General features: G+C 37.7%; 1 protein-coding gene across 6 annotated transcripts in view; it reads left to right on the top strand.

Moving 5' to 3' along the window:
* The window catches only part of GPHN (gephyrin), a gene marked incomplete at its 3' end in the record, with an annotated part of 311,539 nt that overhangs the window by 157,503 nt on the left and 131,148 nt on the right, over nucleotides 1-22,888 (top strand). For 4 of the 6 annotated variants that reach the window (XM_080619965.1, XM_080619964.1, XM_080619962.1 and 1 more), the window contains exon 4: nucleotides 7,032-7,124. In XM_080619965.1, the coding sequence (XP_080476091.1) occupies nucleotides 7,032-7,124 (93 nt within the window). Of the gene's footprint in view, nucleotides 1-7,031; nucleotides 7,125-20,635; nucleotides 20,675-22,888 lie in introns of all 6 variants that reach the window. The other 2 variants (XM_080619966.1, XM_080619963.1) reach the window with 1 other exon arrangement.

Here is a 22,888-nt window from a genome sequence, read left to right as displayed (position 1 = left end):
TAATTAAACAAAAACAAAAAAAAAAAAAAAAAAAAAAAAAAAAAAAAGTGGGAGAAAAAAAGTCTGATTATCCAGTATTACTGAGCAATATTGGATTAATTTAGTTGGTTTTATGTTTTTCTCTTCTTTCCTTTTCATTCCAGTTGCTATTTAGCTTGTGTTGTTGTAGGAATAATTAGAGGAATATGTATTAGATGTCAGGATTCTAACTGGGAAAAGTAGTACTGGCAAGGATGCATTATGTTTTCCTTAAATTTTTAATTGGTTTCAAAAAACTTCTGAAAAAAACCAGAGTTTTTGTAACTATTGTAATATTTATTTTAGTAAGTTAGTATTTTTAGAGAGAGGGGTTTTACATGTGACAGAAATGAGACACAATTCATTTTGGTGCTTTTGCTATAGTACATTTTTGTTACGTAAAGATATGCATGTGTGCATATATGCTTACACACGTATATATATCTGCTGAATTCAGAGTGGACGTGAAAGTTGTTTCGAAAAACAGACATGTTTGGAAAGTACATAATTCTGACTCTTCTGACATTTCTAAATTCCATCCCTTCCTCCAGGCATCTGAGAAAAACTGTTATACTGGAGTGACTGATGCTTTCCAGTGAGTAGCTGTGATTTGAAGACCTTAGCATGCACTCTAGGAGGATACCAGTGGTACCAACAGTAGATGGGAGCATATCCTTCATGTAGAAAGAAGTCTTTTGCCTTGCTGCACATACAGACTTATGGTTTGCATCTGATCAAGACGTCCCTGTAGATTTTAATTCAATTTGTTAAATCATACAATAAAATCACAATTTTTCTTGTTTACACTAAAACTGATATGTCAAGGTAGTTTGAATTTCTCCTTTGTTTTCTGAGAGGAAATCAACACAAGATATTTATAACTGCACTTTTGTGTTGAACCTTGAAATATTTGAGAGCTGCAAATTATTTTAAGTGGAAAATGCCTATAATTAAATTTCTGTTTAAAAATTAAGCCATTTATAGAGTACGGTTTTATTACTTTCTTCCTTTATTCTTGCATTTCAGTAAAATAGTTGCATTTTTATAACTTCTTTTAATATATTAGTGTAGTATTTATAAAGCTATATTTACAAAAACAACAGTGCAAAAAGACTGCAACACTGAAAACTGCAATCATCCATGAAATCTTCCAAAGTCTACTAACAATGTTCAATAGAATCTGAACAGATGAAAATGTCTATTCAGGCACATCCAGGTACTTCTTGTGTTTCATCCAAGTCTCTTGACTACAGTGATTACATGATTACACTCTGAACAGAATCCTTATATTTCTCTTACTTTCCACCTTTGTTGGTGGAAGAAGGTAAAAAGGAGTGGAGGTAATAGAAAGTGTCAAGCGTATTTTCATGGTGTTTTAGTCTTTCATTTTCTGATATTCTGAAATCATTTTGAGATTGATTACTCGCAAAGTTGTTACTTCGCACATAAAAATAGTAAAGCTTTCAAGCAGTAAGAGAAAGATTGTGAGCATAAGAAATAAAACCTTCACATGAAATAGGGCATAAGAAATAAAAAAAAAAAAATCCAAGAATATATTAATATTTATAAAGCCTTCCCTGTTTTTCAAACTGAATGTTGTACTCAGCTCTTTATTTTTCCTTCAGTGCGTTTGCTTTATGGGTATTATTGTTCTTGAATGGTCCTCAATGCTTGATTTTCCCTTAAAAATTAATAGACAAGACATGTTCAGCTGAATAGACAAGATTTAAACTCCTAAATACACAACAGAGATGAACAATTGGGCTTCTTTTATCTCTTCTTTTTTTCCTGGTTTGTATTTGTGTGCTGTGGCGTGAATTTCTGATTCATGCAATTACATATGCTCTCTCATGGCATAGTGTCAGGGTCAATCTTTAGTGAGATTGGGTCAAGCCACATGAGTAAGTAAAGGTTGTTATGAGATCTTAATGTACCAACTCCTGTATTCCTGAAACTCAGTGGTCAAAATGATATCCAGTTTTCTTAGCAAAACTGTGACTATGCAGACTTCCTCTTCTTTGATATGTTTTTCCATATTCTCATTCACTGTAATTTTTTCATTATGATGATGTTATATAATCATACATGAAAATTATCTCAGACACTCTTTAAGCTCTGTTGGCATGAGACGACAAGGTGTGAAGGAACATTAAATTGTTATTTAATGTGGCATTTTATGCAACAGTTCTTATTTGGCTTGGATTGGTAAGGAGATTTATCATTATAGCTTTACGAACATACTATTATATGTTTTTTCCTTGCATTTTGGAACATACTGTCCTAGAGTAAACAGGATATATTTGCAAATATAGAAGTTACATAATTTTACAAAACTTATATTTTTGAGAAGATCTGTTCTGAGGAGCACAGACTTTTGCATTTCTAAGCACTATCAGTAATTTTTCCCAGAATCTGTAATGATCTTTTCAGTCACATAAAATTGTTTTGAGAAATCCTGGAATGTATGCGTGTCTGTGAAACAGCTTATACTAACTTCTGTTTCAAAGTCCAATATGAGATTGTTTCCTGATTTCTGAACAAATATCAATATTAAATTTAATTTCCATTAAATTTCAACATTTTAAATGGTCCTTCATAAGTGATTAGTGTTGCATATCAGATGAGATAACTTCAAGTTTGCACTGTGCTAGAAAAATCTAGCATGTGCCAAAATACCGAAGATCTTTGTTAACTATAGAATTACATAAACAGTTTCAATACTCAATATAGGCATTTGGTCCAATCTACTGTGATCATTTCTATGTGCTTTGTAGTACTTCTGCTTCAGTTAAGAGTGTTACTCAGAGTCTCAGTATCTGTGCGGAAGAACAGCGTACAGTAGCAGTGAGGATTGGAGAAGTCTTGCAATCTTTCTCAAGTTTTAATTTCTGGCTAACAGCATACATTATAATGTTGTGTCAATGACAGATGACTGTCACTCTGAAAAGGAAATAATTAATTACACATGTAGAACAGCTCTGCTCCATTATTTAAGTGAAAGGACAGAAATGTAGAGTGCATGTGATTATAATAAGGCTTTATTGCAAGAGACTGCAAACATTTAGTAAGATAAGTCACCCACAAACATCAGTTATCTCCAAAGATCAGGGAACTGAGCCTTTCATTCCAGCAAGGAATCCCTATTTGTTTCTCCTGTTCACTTACTTGCAGAGATTAGTGGATGTTACATTAACAGGTGCTGGGAAAATCTACCAAATTAAATTATGCTGTATTTTCTCTCACTTGAATCCTTCAGATAAAGGCTGGGTGGTTTAGTGAAGAGATACTCAAGTCCTAGAATTTGTTTTAAATGTATGAGGAACTGACTTAGACTAATATTAGGTTTGCGTAGAAGCGTAGAATAGTTAGGGTTGAAAAGGACTTTAAAATCATCTAGTTCCAACACCCCTGCCATGGGCAGGGATCCCTCACACTAGACCATGTTGGCCAAGGCTCTGTCCAACCTGGCCTTGAACACCACCAGGGACTGAGTGTTTACCACTTCTTTGGCCAGCCTGTTCCAGTGCCTCACTACCCTCACAGTAAAGAACTTATTCCTTATATCTAACCTGAACTTCCCCTGTTTAAGGTTAAACCCATGACCACTTTTCCTATCGCTACAGTCCCTGATGAAGAGTCCTTCTCTGCCATCGTTATAGGCCCCTTTCAGATACTGGAAGGCTGCTATGAGGTCTCCATGCAGCCTTCTCTAGGGTGAACAGCCCCAACTTTCTCTGCCTGTCTTCATACAGGAGATGCTCCAACCCCCTGATCATCCTTGTGGCCCTTCTCTGGACTTGCTCCAACAGCTCCATGTCCTCCTTATCTTGAGGACACCAGAACTGCATTCAGTACTCCAATCTTGGACATTGAGAGTTACAGCAGAAGGGAATATGTCTGTGTTATATCCATTCACTGACTGAAATGTCAGAAGGCGCTAGCTTAGGTGCAGTGCCACAAGAATACATCTGTACAAATTTTAGACTTAGTCTGTCTTAAGGTGACGATGCCCATATGGATTTGCAAGTATGTATGTGTGGTAAACATGGGGTCTTTCCCCTGTGCCACACACATTAGGCATTCTTTCCATGAGTTAATGATCTTTATTGGCTTTAATTAATTCGTATGTGAAAGACTAAGGACTCAGAGAAAGAATGACGCAACATTTTTCTGCTCTGGTGAAATCAAGGCCGGTCAGGGGAAAATTCAAACAGATCTTAAGTAAAATTTTGAATGGGCTGTGTTATAATTGAAATAATTTCAATGATTGGGCAGTGCATAAGAAGTCCAGCAAGTAGTTCCAACTTGGGAAAGAGAGGGGACTGACTGAAACAAGACCTCTTTGGTGTTGGATATAAATTGTATGTTAGTCCGAAGGATTTCCTACTTATTTAAATGAGAAAAAATTAAGTGTATTTAGAAAGGGAAATGCAAAGAAACAGATAGAGAGCACAGATATCTGATCCAAAGCTTAAGGAGACAACTGACCCACCATTTTATTTCTGTGCAGCAGAAAAACGTAATTGATGTAATTATTCTAGGACTTCAGTGAAATCTGAACAGGTAAGAATCACAGATGTGTGCTTTTGAAGTAAAATTGTGTCTAGAGGAACTGACTACAGTAGCTGCATTTCTCCCTGTCTACCTTGATACTAGAAAATATCTGAAAAAGCCTATTTTAGCATACTAATTGTTAAATATGTTAAGCTTTTTAATAGCTGGGGGATTTTGTTTTGGTTTTGGTTGGTTGGCTGGTTTTTTTATTTTGTTGTTGTTGTTGTTAGTTTTGGTTGGTTTTGTTGCTGTTGCTGGGTTTTTTGGTTTCTTTGGGTTTGGTTTGATTGCTTTTTTTTTCCTGGAGGTCTGTAGTTTTGTTCTGGCTTTTGAAAATTTGGCAGTAATTTCACAGTCCTTTTTTTTTTTTTTTTTTCCTGAGCCAGATACTGTATTTTTATCCATAATTCCATTAGCAGCATAGTTCCATTGACTTGAATGGAGTGACAGTGATTTGCATAACTCTTTGATGTAGTCTCATTTTATCTTTAAAGCTTATCATCAGTGAAACAATAGAAGAGGAGAAAGATACACAAAAATATTTAATGATATTTTCTCTGGTTGAAATGTTACACAATAATTCTGTTTGTATAGCGTTGGTAAAGCCAAATATCAGGTTTATGGCCTAGAGGAATTCTCATTTGAAGACAAAGCAAATTCAGTTCCCTGCAAAGCCAGTGGAGAATCAAGCTTCACTGCTGGCAGAAGCAAAGTGAATATGAGTAGCTTCTTGTCCTCAACTAATCAGGGTGGTGCTTCCTTTTTTAGGTACTTAGAACGTCAATGAGAATGTTTTGTAAGATAGAGTTTTGTGGGCTAGAGAGAGAGCAAGCAAGCTGAATATCCCTCAGGTATTTTTACATGGTTTTAAAATGACATGTACAATTTACATGTCTAAAATACAGTGAAACACAAAGTTAAACTTACTGCCTCATAGTCAAAGGTCATCTTACTGAAAACTTGTGTCTCTTTACTATAACTAGACCTTGGTAGAGAATTATATATCTGCCTAAGTACACTGATGCAATAGCAGTAATACACATTTAATTATTGTTCAGGTTATTTGAAGAGTTAGGATATTAACTGATTTCTTTAGCTTTTTGTGGGCTATTACGAGACTTTTTTTTTTCCTCATGTTAATTGGAGTGGTTTAGAACTGTAGCAAAATGAGAACAGAGGAAGGATTTATTTTCTCTGTAAAACCAGTTGAAGTTTGGCAGGTAAAATGCTCCATAAAAACCAAACAAACAACAAAACCCAACACGAAATCTCTCCCTCCTGTTTTATACTGACACATAGTTATTGATGTTAATAATTTGTAAAATATACACAATATTAAGCTCTAACTTTGCCGAACACATTTTTACACTGAACTTCTCTCAAGTATTCTCTGAAATTTGTGGCTGTTTGAAGTCAAATATGTTTTTAGATGATAAAATAGAGAAGATGCCACCTCTTCAAGATAATTTTTCTGATGCATAAGTATGTTATTTGAGCAAACAATTCTAAGACTTAAGATGGTGTTTACCACGTAATTCCTGCTTTTTCAAAACATATATCAGAAATTAGACTTAATAGTTCCTATCTATACAGATCTGAGACATTGTGTGTGCTTTTCTTGAGCTTATTTGAAATGTTCATGTAAGTAGAAACTTCTGGTTATTTAAGTGTGATATTAATAAAGTCAAGAGATGATACAAAAGGGGAATTGGAAGAAATAGGTAAAGAAAGAAGAAATAAAGACAGAACCTTTGGCTTTGATGCTTCTTATAAAGTAATCCTTGGATACATTTGCGTGATGGAGCTTGCAGGCAGATACAGGTTTATTCTCTAGTATCGTGAGTTCTCCAGTACATTCATTGAATAAATTCAGTAAATTCATTGAATTTGTACATTTCTTAAACTTTCTTAGTCCAGCCTTGGAATTGGTTTACACAGTCCTACTGAGATTTTGTAGGGAATGTAGAAAAGATGATTATAGATAATCTTTTGTGTTGCTGTATCATGTGTATTATTACATCTTTTAATAGATAAACTTACAAATATATGGTTCTTGCTTTTTTCAGGCTGTTAAAAGAGCACAGAAACCAAAGTTACTGCAATGAGAATCAACCATGTAGTCTGAATTAAACGAACACAATCTATTACTTCCCCAAATCAAAATAAACAGTGTTATAAATGAACAACTGTGAATTCTTGTTTTCCATTTCAGGTGAAGAGATGGAGAACAGAATTTCAGTTTCCATTTCCAAAAATACAGATACTTGAATTATTCTGTCATATGCTGGTTATAAATAGTGGTTTAAAATATTTGTATGAAAAGCCATGAGTGATTTTACGATTTCCTATATTTATTCTGTATATGTTATTAAGGCATTTCAAGTCTTCAAGTGTTTTCTGATATAACTGTATCCCACTTATTATGTGGTAGATCTGACAGGATTCATATTCTCTTTCAGGAGACGCTGATAGATTGGTGTGACGAAAAGGAACTTAATTTGATTTTAACAACTGGAGGAACAGGGTTTGCACCACGAGATGTCACTCCAGAGGTGAGATAGTCCTGGAATAAAAAAGATCTGCCATTTGGTGTGGAAATGTATGAGTCTGTGGGAGAGAGGTGATTTTTTTTTTTTAATTTCATCTGTAACTTTGTAGTATCTATGGACAGGTCAAGTGACACACAACTTGGAAGCAGAAAAGGCAATAGGGAATATAGCACGAGAGAATTATTCTGACCTTGGGTTCTGACTCAAAAAATTATTTTCAAACTAAAATGTAGCATAATGGATTTCCAGTCCCCTTACCAAAAAAAAAAAAAAAAAAAAAAAATCAAACAGCTTTTTGGTGTAATTTTCCCTAGTAGTACAGTACAGCGCTGCTAAGCAAAACCTTGTGTGGCTTTTGTTGTGTCTTGCACAAGGGAAAGTGGGATAAGAGAGATCCTTTAATTCTCCCTTGCAGGCTACTGCATTGTCAACTACTGTATTATAGGTTAGAGTGTGAGAGGCAGATAGTAGGGGGAAAATATTGCTTGACACAACATAATCAAGAAAAGCTAAACAGGAACAGCAATAGAGGTAACATGCACCAGTAAATGTTGCACAGGAAATCTGGTTGCATTCCACGTATGAGGAGCTAAGGTAAGGAAATTAAAAAAGGAAAAGTAACCTAATAACCTCACGGCTATGGCTTGTCTTATGAAATGAGTGTGTGATTGTAGTTGAAGTATTTTTTTATTTATGGTTCAAATTAGATTAATGGCAACTTCTAAAATCACATACTTTTTTTGGTTTGCTTATGTTCGCTAAAGGGCAGAATTAAGATTGAGTGCCTCAAGTGTTTCTTTCTGTAATTTAACATATTTAGATTTCTCTTAAGTACTCATGTAAGTTTTCAATTGCTTAGACTTTCAACTTAGAGTTGATTTGAGTTCATTATAACATGCCTGCAATGCCTTTTACTTACAAATGTGTTCTATCAACCGTGGCTACAGTTTAGCTTTTTCCTATTAGGAATCTAAAAATATTTTTGTAAATCTATTGTATGACATTTGTGTAACTAGAAAAGCGTGTAAAGAAAATGCTCCTGTACGTTACTTCTGATGTTTTTACATTATATACTAGAAACCTGGAGTAACTAAAACCTAAGGTTCAATGTATAAGAAAATGAGTAGAGTCTAAGATGACCACAGCATGCTAGAGCTAGTAAAACTGAATTTGCAGATCATTTGCTGTGCTAAAGCAACACAAAATTGGAAAGTGTGTTGGCTAAATTGATTTCTTCCTTTCAAACTAACTTAATGGTTTTGAAGGTTGCATTCCCAGCATTGTGTAGAAGGAGGGCTGAATTTCTGTTTCAGTTTTCCTGATTTATTACCTTTATTCAGGGTTGACACTAAGCAGCAGTGCCAGAGGAAGCATTGCAGCCAGTGCCAGAAACAAGCTACAGATCTCAAGCAGCATTTGGGACAAGAAATAAACAAATGAGAACTCCACACATAAACACCTAGTATTTTTCATACATTGCTTCATTTCTGTTACTCAAACTAATTAAGACAGGTGATGATGATTTGTTTGGTTAGTTTTGATGTTACAGTGAGTGTCGTGGTTTAAGCCAGTCGGCAAGTCAGCCACGCAGTTCCTACTCCCCCCCCCCCCCCCCCCGAGTGATGGGAAGGAGAATCGAAAGAATGTAACTCCCACGGGTTGAGATAAAAACAGTCCAGTAACTAAGGTATAACACAAATCACTATTGCTACCACCAATAATAATAATGATAAGAGAAATAACAAGGGAAGAGAATACAATACCACCCGCCGAAAATGAGCCCGACAGAGAAGAGGACGTGCCCTTCTGGGAAACTCCCAGTTACATCCCTGGGCATGACGTGCTGTGGTATGGAATACCTTTTTGGCTAGTTTGGGTCAGGTGTCCTGTCCCTGCTTCCTCCCGGCTTCCCCTCCTCCCTGGCAGAGCATGAGACTCACAAAGTCCTTGGTCAGGGTAAACATTCTGACCAGCAACTGAAAACATCGGCTTTATCAGTACTATTCCCAGGCCGAAAGTCAAAACCACAGCACTGCACCAGCTACTAAGAAGGAGAAAAACTGACTGCTGCTGCTGAACCCAGGACAGTGAGCCATTAAAAAAAATGAGTTGTTGAAGTGTCTTTAGACTATGTAATAAAACCACACTGATATAAAAAATCATTGAGAACTTGTGCTATAGAACAGTTGTTTTTAAAGCAATGAGTATGCAAGATGAGGTGATTATAACAGAATTATGTATTCTGACTGTTGAATTATTTCGATATTTAAAAAGAATTTATATAGGACAGTATTTACTCACTTTTCACCCATTTAACTTGCATTAAACTAACATTTAACTTGGATTAACTTGCAAGCCTAAATTTAAATCACAGCAGAGAGATTGAATCCCAGTTCTAATTACAAAGTCGCAATGATAAGGTTTGTTCTAATGACAGGGTTTATTAGATCATTCATTCAATCAAACATTTTTAATGTAAGAAAATTAGCTTGGCAGTATGTATCATTACAAAAAATTATGAAGAAGCATAAGCTTTGGCCCCATATTTACTGTCTTCTGGGTCAGTGAGCGCCAATTTGAAATGGAAAATCCATTATGTCAACATAATATGTGCAATTGCACTTGCATTGATGTAGGAAGTTGTTTTAATCTCTTCTGTGTGTGGTGTTTGTTCAGCATGCTCCTTTCATTACTGAACTGATAGTGAAATGATGTGATCATGACATTGTACTGTTGGGATGTCATCTTTGAGACGTGATTTTAGAACTGGTAGTAATTTAATTTGATACTGGAAGACATGTTAGCATTTTTCCTCTGAGTAGGAAGGGTAGTCCCTTGGGTCCTATTTCAGCTGGAATGATTTAAGTCCTGCTTCTCCTTAATGCACCTGTACTTTTGATTAGAAAACACATTTTTCTGAGCATAGATACATGATCGCTATTGTACTGTACAAGATAAAGTTACTTCCTGAGAGTATTTACAGCTCAAAGAATTAATGCTAATTGAATGTTATAATTATTTATTAAATTGAAATTAAGTGCCTCGCATAATATATCTGATGAAAATAACTTCTTTAAATTTCAGATATTTATGATTAAGCTTCCAAAAAAGTTTACTTGGTTTCCCCACTCACTTTGCCTTTTGAACACTGTATCAGAATCATACCAGGTTATTTCAATTGTTTCAATAATGTGTAATTACTTTTTTTTCTTATAATGGAACAGACAATTTTAGGCATACTCGCAGTATCTGATTTTTGTTACGTATCTCTGGTCTTTAAATGTATAGCCGCTGTCTAGTCAGTGGATGGGGAGAATCTTTTGAACCAGTTACTGATTCACATTTTCAGGGGCAAAGGTCAGTTAAATTAAGGACTGTGAATGTCCTTCACTTTCTTGTCTACGCAGCTAGAAGTGATGAAATGCAAGTGGATATTTAAAGAGCAAAATCCACCCAATGGATGGCTGAATTTGAAGGAAATTGTGTTGTAGTTGTTATTAGGGAGTGCTGTAATTCAACTGCTATGGCAGTTGGTGGTAGTTTGCATTTGGGCTAAAGCCAAAGTGTAGGCTTAATATTTTAGATACAACCACTTCTTTTTCACAATCTTATTTTGCCTATAGTTCATGGGAATAGTCTTTAAATCCGTACTGGAAATGCTCATACAGTCTGTTGTTTTTAAAAGCTTTTGTTGGTGGACAAACATTAGGCTTTTGCATGTGCCCAAGATTTAGGGAACTTTTGATTTACATTTTCAAATGCAAACATGTTTTCCATGGAACTACAGAACTGTCGTGGTTTAAGCCAGTGGCAGACTTAAGTGGCAGACAGTTACAGTTACAGAATGTTAATGATAATATACATTAACTGTTGTGAAGAGAAAAAAAAATGGCAGCATTTTTATTGATCACTAGATATCCTTCTGAGATAGAAATGTGTTTTCTCTGTTTCTTGATCAATACAAAAGAGAAAGAAAAAATCTCCTGTATACAGACCCTCTGCACAGTTTTCTACCTTTTGGCTTCCCTACTTTTACATTTATTCCTTTGTGAAACTGTACATCCAAATAGTTGACTTGTCTGCCCCCTAACAGAGTCTTCTTACTGTTTTCTTATCTTTCATGTCTGGTGTGGATCACAAGTCTTGTCTGCCCCAACACAAAGCTAACTTTATGTACATAGATAATAGCAATAGAAGTCAATTTGTTGTGCCTCAGCTGATGCTAGATGTTCTTCAGCTGTGTCACTGTGTGTATTCACAAATTGTTCAGCCACACTGCAGGTATGCCTGAAATTTTACACCCTGAAATTTCAAGATAAGACTTTAGAAGAAGCTTAGAAGAACTCTTTTTCATCATGTAAAACCAGTCAGGTGTTTCGTTACTCTTCCTTCTTTTCCAATGCTCTGGAAAAATTATGAATGCTTCGTTTTATTCTTGCTGATTATATTCATCAGTATTTATATATTTAAATTTTATGTATGTATTTAGAAACATGCTTGTTTTCATTTATGACAATATGTGTGTATTTGCCTATTTTTTCACCAAAGTTCTGTAGTCCATGAAAAGAAATCATTCTCTGGAACTCCCTCATGTTTGTCATCATCTTTCTGAAAAAGCATGCTCAGAGTGAACAAAACACTCCAAACCTAGCTGCACAAAATCCATGTTTGGAGAGAAGAAAGTCTCTATTGTGCTGTGATATAAGGTCTTTGTATATTCAGTTCAAAACTGCACCAGCATTTTTATAATCAATACCAATTACAAATTTTCTGTCACCTGGCTTTTCTCGATTCCTTAAGGTAACTTTCACTGTTGCTGTTTCCCACATTTCTCCTTGGAATTTACTGTGGGTTTTTTTCTTCAAGTTTCATTTGAATTCCACAGACTATTTAAAAATGTCTGTATGCTTCCATTTCTGTGTTCCAAATAGCACTGGCAACCCTCCTAATCTCTATTCTTTGTAATTTTCATGTATTCTGTCTGTTTGTTTCCTTTCTCTTCAACTCTGTTAATGAAATAAGATGCCTGTGGCAAAACAGGGTATATCATGTTATACCCATACTCAGAGCAACATGTTCCTTCCAGATTAACCAAATCCACTAAAACATTTCAAGTAACACCTTCCATTTAATAGGCGACAATTTAAAGTAGAAATAATACGTAGAGTTTTTTGTACCCCGTGATTCAAACAGTGCCTTTCCAGAGCATCTGGGTTTCTAATACTGTTGTGGATATGGCAGTACTTCTGGTCTTCTTCAGCAGTATTCAGCTCTTCTTAGTGCCATATCAAATACATTTTACTGTTGTCATTGGACCAAAATAAACAAATTTTCTTTTTACAAACTGTCACTTCAGGACAGTCTTCATCTCACATGGGACATTAGTCACTTTGTGATAGGAATACTATGAAACTATATGACCTCTAATTACCCAGGCTGTTGTTTCAGTTTTTGACCCTTCAGTATTCAAGGTACCCTCTAATTTAATAACCTTTTCCGGCATTTATTTTCATAGTCTATTCTAGGAATGTAGTTTCCCATATCTCTCAAGGAGGTCTCTCTTCCTTGACTTCTGTGTAGAGCTATTGTGGAATGAAGTGCGCTGTGTACGTAAAATGTCTAATCCTGTAACTTGCCATCAGAACTTTTGAGAACTACTGTTCATAGTTTAAATAGATATGTATTATGTTGCTTCCTGTATGTTGAAACTGGTATTTTGGTTGTAGAGTTCTAGCTCACTTCCAGCTTGCTCCTAAAGGGTGTGAATTATGAAACCATGCCAGGTGCATCTAGACAACAAATATGCTTAAATAGAACACACTGCTCTGTGACAGACTCCTTCCAAATTGTGTGCTACTTTATTAGAAGTTTATCAGCAACTCTATAAGGTGCCATTCCCTTTTTCTGAGTCCTCCAGACACTTCCTAGCTTATATGATTAGGTCTTTATCCAGTCTGCTTTAATTTGTCAATAAAATTTATTATTTGAAATGCTGTATTTGGTGTTATAAAAATCCAAATATATTTTTGTGTCATATTAATAAAAATTCTATAATTCGATTTTAAATCTCATCTTTGGAAGGCATATTATTATAGCAGAATTGATATATTTAATTGCAGAACATTTTTCACTAAACAACTACTACAAATTTCTTTGAGAAGCAGCAGTGTACATATTATTTGCACTACACAGTACACTGTCAGGTTACAGAAGTACCTGTCTTGGGAAATGTGAAACTGATTTAGCTGACTTATGAAGTGCTAAAAAATGTGCTTTCTATTCTCTTGTTTGAGTTTCTGAGGAAAACTTGGTAACGCATCAGCATCACTGAAGAGCTTGGTTGTGCTACCATGAACTGCAGTCACTGCATGGAAGCATCAGGACAGCTATAGGGAGAAATGAGAGGCAAAGAAGCCAGATTCTGTTTACTCAAATATCAGAGGCTGCAAAAAAAAGGAAAAGAAGCCCCTCAACACACTCCAAACCCCCAACCAACAAAAAAAAAAAAAACAACCCAAACCTAAAGGAAGTAGGAAACATATGCAGAGAGAGCATTCCTGAACAATGCTTTTTTTGATAAATAAAGAGGGATTGGTAGATTCTTGATATTCTGCTACATAAACAGCAGTTTTGAACATATTTCTTTGTGTATCCAGCTGAGATACTGTATTGAAAGAATGTATGTCTCTCAACTTGTTTCTGTCTAGATTTCCTGACATAGACAAGGAAAAAGATGGGGGGGGGGGGATGGAATAGGAATACAGAGGATACTTTTTTGTCTGTATCTGGCATTGATGTGTCAAAATGGGAAGCTGCATGTTTTTCGGACATTCCCTTTTTAAAAAGTTTCAAGTGTCACAATGGATATAGAGAAAGGTGGTCTAGGAGAGATGCTTTCTGTGAGAGTTGCACAACTCAGTCTGTTCAGTTTATCATAAAGAACACTGGGAAGTAACTTGGGTTTTGCCTGGGTTTTCTTTGGGAAATAATGTAAGGTACTATCAGCTTGCTCAGACTACTGAAGAGAATTGTAACAACAGCTGGTGATGGGAAGGTTAAGTCAGGAAAGTCTAATAAGAAAATCATCATAATGGAAGGTTTTTATGTGTTTGGGTTACTTTGATTAAAATTAAGATATCAGTCACATAAACAGATTCCCATCTGTCAAATCAAAGGTGATTGACTGTGGGAGAGATATAAAACTCAAGTTATCTTGTACTCATTCAGATGTCATGGATGATGATGTATAATGAGTTATCCTGTGTGGAAGCCAAAACCTGATTCTACTCTTATGGTTTTTATTTGTTAAATGAGAAGATAGTTTGAATTAAATGGATCTTGAAATTGAGGAAGAAACAGTTTTGTTTCCTGCATACAAAAGGATTACATTAATTGCTTATTTGTCTCTTACTGGAAAATGCAAAACTCTAACAATATTGGCTGAGGATGCTGGCAGAAATATCTTTTAAATTATTTAACTAATGTATTAACCTTCTGTGTAAAGTTGTCTGACCATCATAACCTAAAGATAATACTAATAGAATTCTTGTTAAGCAAATTGGGTATTTTTACCTATATGAGGATCAAATTGCTTTATTTTAGCTTTCTGTAATACTCTCAAATACCAAATAGAAGTTCTGTTTTCTGTCTTTCAAACATCTATGCAAGATCTTTTGAAAAGAAGAATCAATAATAAAACAGCAGTAAGGGATTCAAATGTTTCATAGAATGAGAAGTAGAGCCACAGTAACAAGCCAGGAAATCTTGCTTTTATTTCTTAACTTTTGCAGTTAATTTTTTATTCCAAGGTAATTTCAGAATGGAAGTTGGAAGAAGCCTCAGCATATCCTATGGGTGGACAAATGGTTCATATCCTAGTGTTTCCAGATACTTTCAAAATACACCCAGAAGAACAATATGGTTATAATTTACCTTTTATTGAGGGGCTTTCTCCTCCTCTTGGCATTACTGATGCCTTTTAGCCATGTTTTCATTGTAGGGACCACAACTCTCATAGATATCTCTCTTAGTTCAAATCATCTGGCTTGGCTCTTATTCGCAGTTTAGCAGCAACAGTGCATAGATCTTGCAGTCCTTTCTGTAGCTGGGGAAGAAAAATATGCCTGCTATAGAATTTCTGCATAACAAAATTTTTAGTTTGGGATTTTCAGGTTTTTTTTCTTTTTAGGCATTTATAAAAACACTTTCCATTAAAACATCGCTTTACAGCAGATAATAGGGAACTGAAAAAAATTAAACATCAAGTTAAGGCAAAATAATAATGAAAACATTGTCAGGCCTGTAATTATGCAGTTTTTGCTCTTAATGTGTCATTTTTTTTAGCTGGTCATGATCTATTACAAAGAGTTTAATAAAAGCTTAATATGGAGAAAAATATAAAATATATATATAAGCCAATGAGCCAGCTTCATTTGGAGCTTGGCTCAGATGCCTCTATACAAACGCCCGTAGCATGGGAAACAAACAAGAGGAATTAGAGATGTGTGCACGACTACGGGAGTATGACATAGTAGGCATCACAGAAACATGGTGGGATGGCCCCTATGACTGGAGTGTTGGAATGGAAGGTTACAGGCTCTATAGAAAAGACAGGCCTGGCAGGCAGGGAGGGGGAGTTGCTATTTATGTTAGGGATAGGCTGGAGAGTATGGAACTCTGTCTGGGGACAGGTGAGCAGTCGACAGAGAGTTTGTGGGTCAGGGTTAAAGGGAGAACAGCGATGGGGGACATTACTGTGGGGATCTGTTACAGACCGCCTGATCAAGAGGAATCTGTGGATGAAGTGCTCTATAGGCAGATAGGAACAGCCTCACGCTCACAGGCCCTTGTTCTCATGGGAGACTTCAACCACCCTGACATCTGTTGGAGTGAAGGTATGGCCCGGCACAAGCAATCCAGGAGGTTCCTCGATTGTGTGGAAGACAACTTTCTTCTGCAAGTAATAGAGGAGCCGACAAGGAGAGGTGCCATGCTTGACCTCGTGCTCACCAACAGGGAAGGGCTGGTTGGAAAAGTGACGCTCCAGGGCAGCCTTGGTTGCAGCGATCACGAAATGGTCGAATTCGAGATCCTCAGGACAGTGAGAAGAGAGTGCAGCAAGCTCACTGCCTGGACTTCAAGAGAGCAGACTTTGGCCTCTTCAGGAGCCTGCTTAGTAAGGTTCCATGGGACACAGCCCTAGAGGGCAGGGGGGCCCAAGACTGTTGGTTGTTATTCAAGGATCACCTGCTCCAAGCTCAGGAGTGTTGCATCCCAACTAGAAGGAAGTGCAGCAGGAGGGCCAGGAGACCTCCTTGGATGGATAAGGAGCTGCTGAGGAAAATTCAAAGGAAAAAAGAGGCTTATAGAAGGTGGAAGCAGGGACAGGCGGCCTGGGAAGAATACAGGGATGTTGTCTGGGAAGCTAGGGACCAGGTGAGGAAGGCTAAGGCCCAGTTAGAATTGAACTTGGCTAGGGATGTTAAGGATAACAGGAGGGGATTCTATAGGTACGTAGCAAGTAAAAGACAGACTAGGGAAAACGCAGGCCCCCTCCGCAAGATATCCGGAGAACTGGCTACCCAGGATTTGGAGAAGGCTGAGGTTCTTAATGACTTCTTTGCCTCAGTCTTCACTGGCAAAGTCTCTGACCGCACCACCCAAGTCTTGGAAGGCGAACGCAGGGACTGTGAGAATGAGGACCCTAGGCCCACTGTAGGAGAGGATCTGGTTCGAGACCATCTTAAAAACCTAAACATACACAAGTCCATGGGACCTGACAACATCCATCCGCGGGTCCTGAAGGAGCTGGCAAATGAAGTCACTAAGCCACTGGCCATCATATTTGAAAAGTCATGGCAGTCAGGTGAAGTTCCCGACGACTGGAAAAAGGGAAAGATAACCCCCATTTTCAAGAAGGGGAAAATGGATGACCCGGGGAATTACAGACCACTCAGTCTCACCTCTGTGACTGGCAAAATCTTGGAGCAGATTCTCCTGGAAGACATGCTAAGGCACATGAAAAACAAGGAGTGGTTGGTGACAGCCAGCATGGCTTCACTAAGGGGAAATCCTGCCTGACCAATTTGGTGGCCTTCTATGATGGGGCTACGAAACTGATGGACAGGGGCAGAGCAGTTGACATCATCTACCTGGACTTGTGCAAAGCGTTCGACACTGTCCCACACAACATCCTTCTCTCTAAATTGGAGAGACATCAATTTGATGGGTGGACCACTGGGTGGATAAAGAACTGGCTGGATGGCCGCACACAAAGAGTTGTGGTCAGTGGCTCGATGTCCGGCTGGAGATCGGTAACGAGTGGTGTCCCTCAGGGATCGGTGTTGGGACCGGTCTTGTTCAACATCTTTGTCGGTGACCTGGACAGTGGGATTGAGTGCGCCCTCAGCAAGTTTGCCGATGACACCAAGCTGTGTGGTTCGGTTGATATCCTGGAGGGAAGGGATGCCATCCAGAGGGATCTTGACACGCTTGTGAGGTGGGCTGATGCCAACCTTATGAAGTTTAACCATGCCAAGTGCAAGGTCCTACGCCTGGGTGGGAGCAATCCCAGGCACAGCTACAGGTTGGGCAGAGAAGAGATTCAGAGCAGCCTTGCAGAGAAGGACTTGGGAGTGTTGGTCGATGAGAAAATGAACATGAGCCGGCAGTGTGCGCTCGCAGCCCAGAAAGCCAACTGTATCCTGGGCTGCATCAAAAGGAGCGGGACCAGCAGGTCGAAGGAGGTGATCCTGCCCCTCTACTCTGCTCTCGTGAGACCTCACTTGGAGTATTGTGTGCAGTTCTGGTGTCTTCAACATAAAAAGGACATGGAACTGTTGGAACAAGTCCAGAGGAGGGCCACGAGGATGATCAGGGGACTGGAGCACCTCCCATATGAAGATAGGCTGAGAAAGTTGGGGCTGTTCATCCTGGAGAAGGCTGCGTGGAGACCTCATAGCAGCCTTCCAGTATCTGAAGGGGGCCTACAAGGATGCTGGGGAGGGACTCTTCATCAGGGACTGTAGTGACAGGACAAGGGGTAATGGGTTCAAACTTAAACAGGGGAAGTTTAGATTGGATCTAAGGAAGAAATTCTTTACTGAGAGGGTGGTGAGGCACTGGAATGGGTTGCCCAGGGAGGTTGTGAATGCTCCATCCTTGGCGGTGTTCAAGGCCAGGTTGGATGAGGCCTTGGGTGACATGGTTTAGTGTGAGGTGTCCCTGCCCATGGCAGGGGGGTTGGAACTAGATGATCTCAAGGTCCTTTCCAACCCTAACTATTCTATGATTCTATGATTCTATGATATATATAGACATGTTAGGAAGACTGTGAAGGCAGCTTAAAGAAATGATAACTAGAGGGCAAATAGTCGTCTGGATATAAGATGTATCAAAAATTGAGTTAGTGCTTTTGACATAAGCACACCAAAATAGCAAAATGACTGTCTATTAAAATAGTTGATCATTAAAACTAATACTTATTAAAGAGTATAGAATTTCTCATGTGCACCTTGCCTGCAGTGTAGCAGCTTTTTGAGCCACTAAGTGGAAGTAAACTAGAAGAATCCTGGAAAGCAGCTGGCTTCAGTAGTTATTTTAGGGTTATAACTAGTCTTGTGCCTGCTTTTGCTAATTGATGCCACGTGGAGCAGTGAAGCTTTAGCAAAATGTAGACTCAGTATAAATACCAGAATAGAAAACAGAAATTACTGTTGTCACATTCAGGCATGAAGGTCTTATCAATTATGAACAAGAGACTGATTACTTTTCAACCTTCTTTTACACCATTTTTTAGCTTTTTACCACTTTATGCATATATTCTTTTCCCAATTATTTTGTAATGAGAATACTCAAATTAATAGAGATGCATTATCTACTATTTATTATTGACATTTAAATTTTCACTAGATTTAAGAAGTCCATCTTTTCCTCCACAAATAAACATTTTGTTACAGTTCACTGAGATCAGTTTCGTCATAGTTCATTTTCATTGAGCCTTGAAAGATCTCCCTTTGGAGTGAAGGTGCTAGCAATTTTGGTCTTGCTGTGGTGCAGCTAACTGTAGTTGCTGCTGGCCACAAAATCACAAGATTTTGTGAAACTACCAATACATGCTGTAAGTACCTTGTACTCTATATTATTAATATCTACTCTGGTTCAGGCAGAGTGTACTCTTCTGGCTGGTTTATGCCGTTACTAATTGTATGATGGGAATATCTTGGTCTCCTCTGCCTAAATTTCTTGTCATTTTGGTTTAAGCCCAACTAGTATTTGATACAGGAGAGTTTGGATATGGAAGAAATTCCTGTTCTATGACCCAGATTTCTAAATTTAAAGTTATATTAACCTCTGTTATTCCTATGCCTTGCTCAGCTAGAAGACTAATGAATGGCTGATATCCAGAGGATCAGATTAAAAAATGTTCCATCAGTTTAGCCTATTATTATGGTATTCCTTAAAAGCTTTGTTGCACATGAGTACATGGCAAATTCATACAGATTCTTTCTCTGTGACCTTTCCAAATCCTAACTCTGCAGTGCACAACAGAACTACTGATTCTTTTATTGTGTCTAAGTTTCTCTACAGTTTGCAGGAAAGGGCATATTTGGTTTCTTGTTGCATACTATTACCTTATCAAAGAGAGTTGTAGGTTTTCAGTGTTACAAATAAGGAGTTAATGTGCAAACAGATAAGTACACACACAATGTGGACCTCTAAGAGGACAGAAATAGTGAAGTTTGAGTCTTCATTGACTTTGTTGACTTTTAGTTACTAGGAAGATACTTACTCAATAAAAAGACATACTGAATAAAAATTACTGAAGTGACATATGAGTTAAATTATTGAATTTTATTACTGCTGGGATTTTCTCAGTTCTTGCATTCCAGAGTTCATTACATGTTTCTGAAATGGAGCAGCAGCTAAGATTTCTGAAACATGGTTTTATTTGTTTCCATGTTAAATAACAGAGTGCTCAAATTAAAGAAGAGACAATAAGGTAAAAAAAGGTGTTGATAAGTTTTGCACTTCTGCAATTTTCAATCGAAGAGGGTTACCCCGCAAGACTCATAAGACTTAATTCTTTTCATTAGAGTGTGGGTGTATCTAAGCCAAACACCAGCCTACACTAGTCATGAGTAACAGATAATGACAACTTCAGTTTATCTTACCAATGGCCGGTAATGGCTAATGGGTACTCCTGTTCATCTTCACAAGCTATTTTTGCAGTGGATATGGGAATGAGCTCACAAGGCCATCCCCTTTTCCCTCTTATGCACCTTGTGCTAGAGGTAAGTGTGGTTTTGGGGAATAAGGGTGGGATGTCATGAGATGAAAGTGATGTGGGCTTCTTAAATTTTTCACAAACCTCATAAAGGCATGTGTCTTGGGTTGGGCAAAGACTCAGTTGACTTCTTATTTTTTGCCCAAAGAGATTACCCAGTCCTAAATTGACATGCTTTCCTTGAACTGGGAGTCAGAAATCCCTTTTCTCTTCTGTTTTTCTGCTGCAGAATTTCCCAACATTCCCATTATGTGGGCTCCAGAGAGGGGTAAGCAACATCTTCAATCCCACCCAATCATTACCAAACTAATTCTTTGCTAGTATTTTTTTGCTTTTTTAATCATCATCAGAAACAGGTTTTAGACACATTTTTTCCCATTTGTTTGATTTTTCTTGTGGATTCTCATATTTTGTTTTATAGGAAGGTCCCGTGGCCTCCCCAGGTGCTAGGGTCAGACTCATCTGCTGTTTCCATTTGTGTGCTATTCTCCTGTGGATATTCATGGTTCACTCTGATCTAATGATATTACCAGAGGGTGAGCATCTAGATTCTTGGGATTGTTTCACTCATGGTATCCTAAGTTACTGAAAAAGCACTGCCACCCTGCTGCTCTGTCATTCAGTTGGCAGGCTTTTGTTTTGTCCTTCCTGACAGTCACATCTGATTTTTTGTGGGCTTTGGTCTTTTGCAGCCTGTCTGGGGACTGCCTGACATTCACTACTCTCTTTTATTCTCTCTTCCTGCTGGCTGTGTGACACTGTCCTCCTGAAATCTTGGCCCTTTACCTGATTGTCTGGCATTACCTCTTGACCAGCTAATTGCTTAACACTGACTACCTACTGCCCTGTCCATCTGTTGAACGGCATGTATCGCCTCCTTATTGTCCTTTCGATCTGATTGCACATGGGCATTGGCCTTCTGCTGCCCTGTCTAATGCTCTGAGTGCCTGGGCATCACCTTCCTGCTGAGCGTATCTGCTGACTCTGTGGAATTGCTCTTCTGCTGCTTGGCACACCTGCTGACTGTTTGGTACTGCTTTATCAACTTGCTGAATGTGTGGCATTTTCCTCCTGCCTTTTCACCTAATCCTTCAATACAGTATCTCCTTGCTGCTTTTTTTGGCCTGCATACTCACTGATACTTGCTCTTTTGCTGTCCTGTCCACTTGCTTTTATGCCTCGTGTTTCAATCATATTGTCCTGCCCACCTGCCTAGATTTTATTTTTAAATATACACCAGTCTGAAAAAAATAAGAAGGATTGTAAAGAATGGGGAAAAAAATATTGTTTGGCTCCTTCATGATCCAATTCAGTTCAACATACCAGCCAAAACCTGATCTCAGTACCAGCATCCAATTTTTTAATAGAACTGCTCAAAACTTTTACCTCCTTACAAAAAAATAAAAATAAAAAAAAAAAAAAAAGCAAAGCTGAATCGTATTACGTTTTTGTTTCCATCTCTTCATTTGATAGGTTTATTACTGTTCAGTACTACTATATTCAGCATTAAATTTGACAGCAATTAAGTACTAAACCATATCACTAATATTACCTACAGTAGCTCTCAGCATCGATGGAAGGTAGGTAATAACAGGGGGAAAAAAACCAATCTGTTGCTGAGTCTCAGAAAGATTAAGGTTTTGTTGTAGAGATGTTCAGTAAACACAGTGGATCAAAGGAGTAAATAAGAAATGTTACAGATCTCTTAATTTGAAACACAAGGTTACACCTAATGTAAAAAAGTCATTGCATGAGTACAGTATTACCAAACTGCAGTGAGTCTTAGTTGCTGCTTCCTACTGTTTACCAGGAAAATGGTCAATTGCCATTTTACAGAATCCTTTTGTCTCTGTTTCACAGATCAAGAACAGGACTTGACTACATCTGTAAGGACCATAGTAAGGGGATAAATTATTCTCACAGCTTAGAGTAAGAAGCAGGATTTCCTGCCTCTTCTTTTAATTCAACTCACTTGCTCTCTCTTTTCCTAGCTCTGACACAGTCTCTAGCTTATTACATGTGTTTGTGGGTTTAATTACACTTTTAAATCCAGTACCAACTAGGAACCAGAGAGAATATTCTGTCATAATGAACACTGTAATAATTTCAGAATAAATTCTTCCTACACTTAGAATAATTGTATGTAATATTCTTTCAACTTTAGCTTTTAATCTCTCCAGATATAATATTAGTATTTCTGCTATCTTCAGAGATACCCTAAATATGCAAAATTATGCCTAATCATGCAGGCAGGGCAGCATCCCTTTAGTCAGTAAGTAGGCTGTTTCACCTGTGGAATCGCAGTGAGACACTGTGGGAGAGCACCCTGCTCCCATGCTCCCAAGACTAGCTTACCCCTGTGCAGGATTGCTGCCCATGCAGCAGATAATGTTCCAAGTAAAGGCAAATAGGAACCTTCTCCCAGTTTTCACATTAACCTCTATAAACCCAGTAAACTTTTTTTCTGCTCAGAGAAACTGGA

The sequence above is a fragment of the Psittacula echo genome (genome assembly GCF_963264785.1).
Source record: "Psittacula echo genome assembly, chromosome: 5".
Taxonomy (NCBI): Eukaryota; Metazoa; Chordata; class Aves; order Psittaciformes; family Psittacidae; genus Psittacula; species Psittacula echo.
The sequence above is the reverse complement of the archived record's forward strand: the minus strand, read 5'-3'. Positions and strand labels throughout refer to the sequence as shown.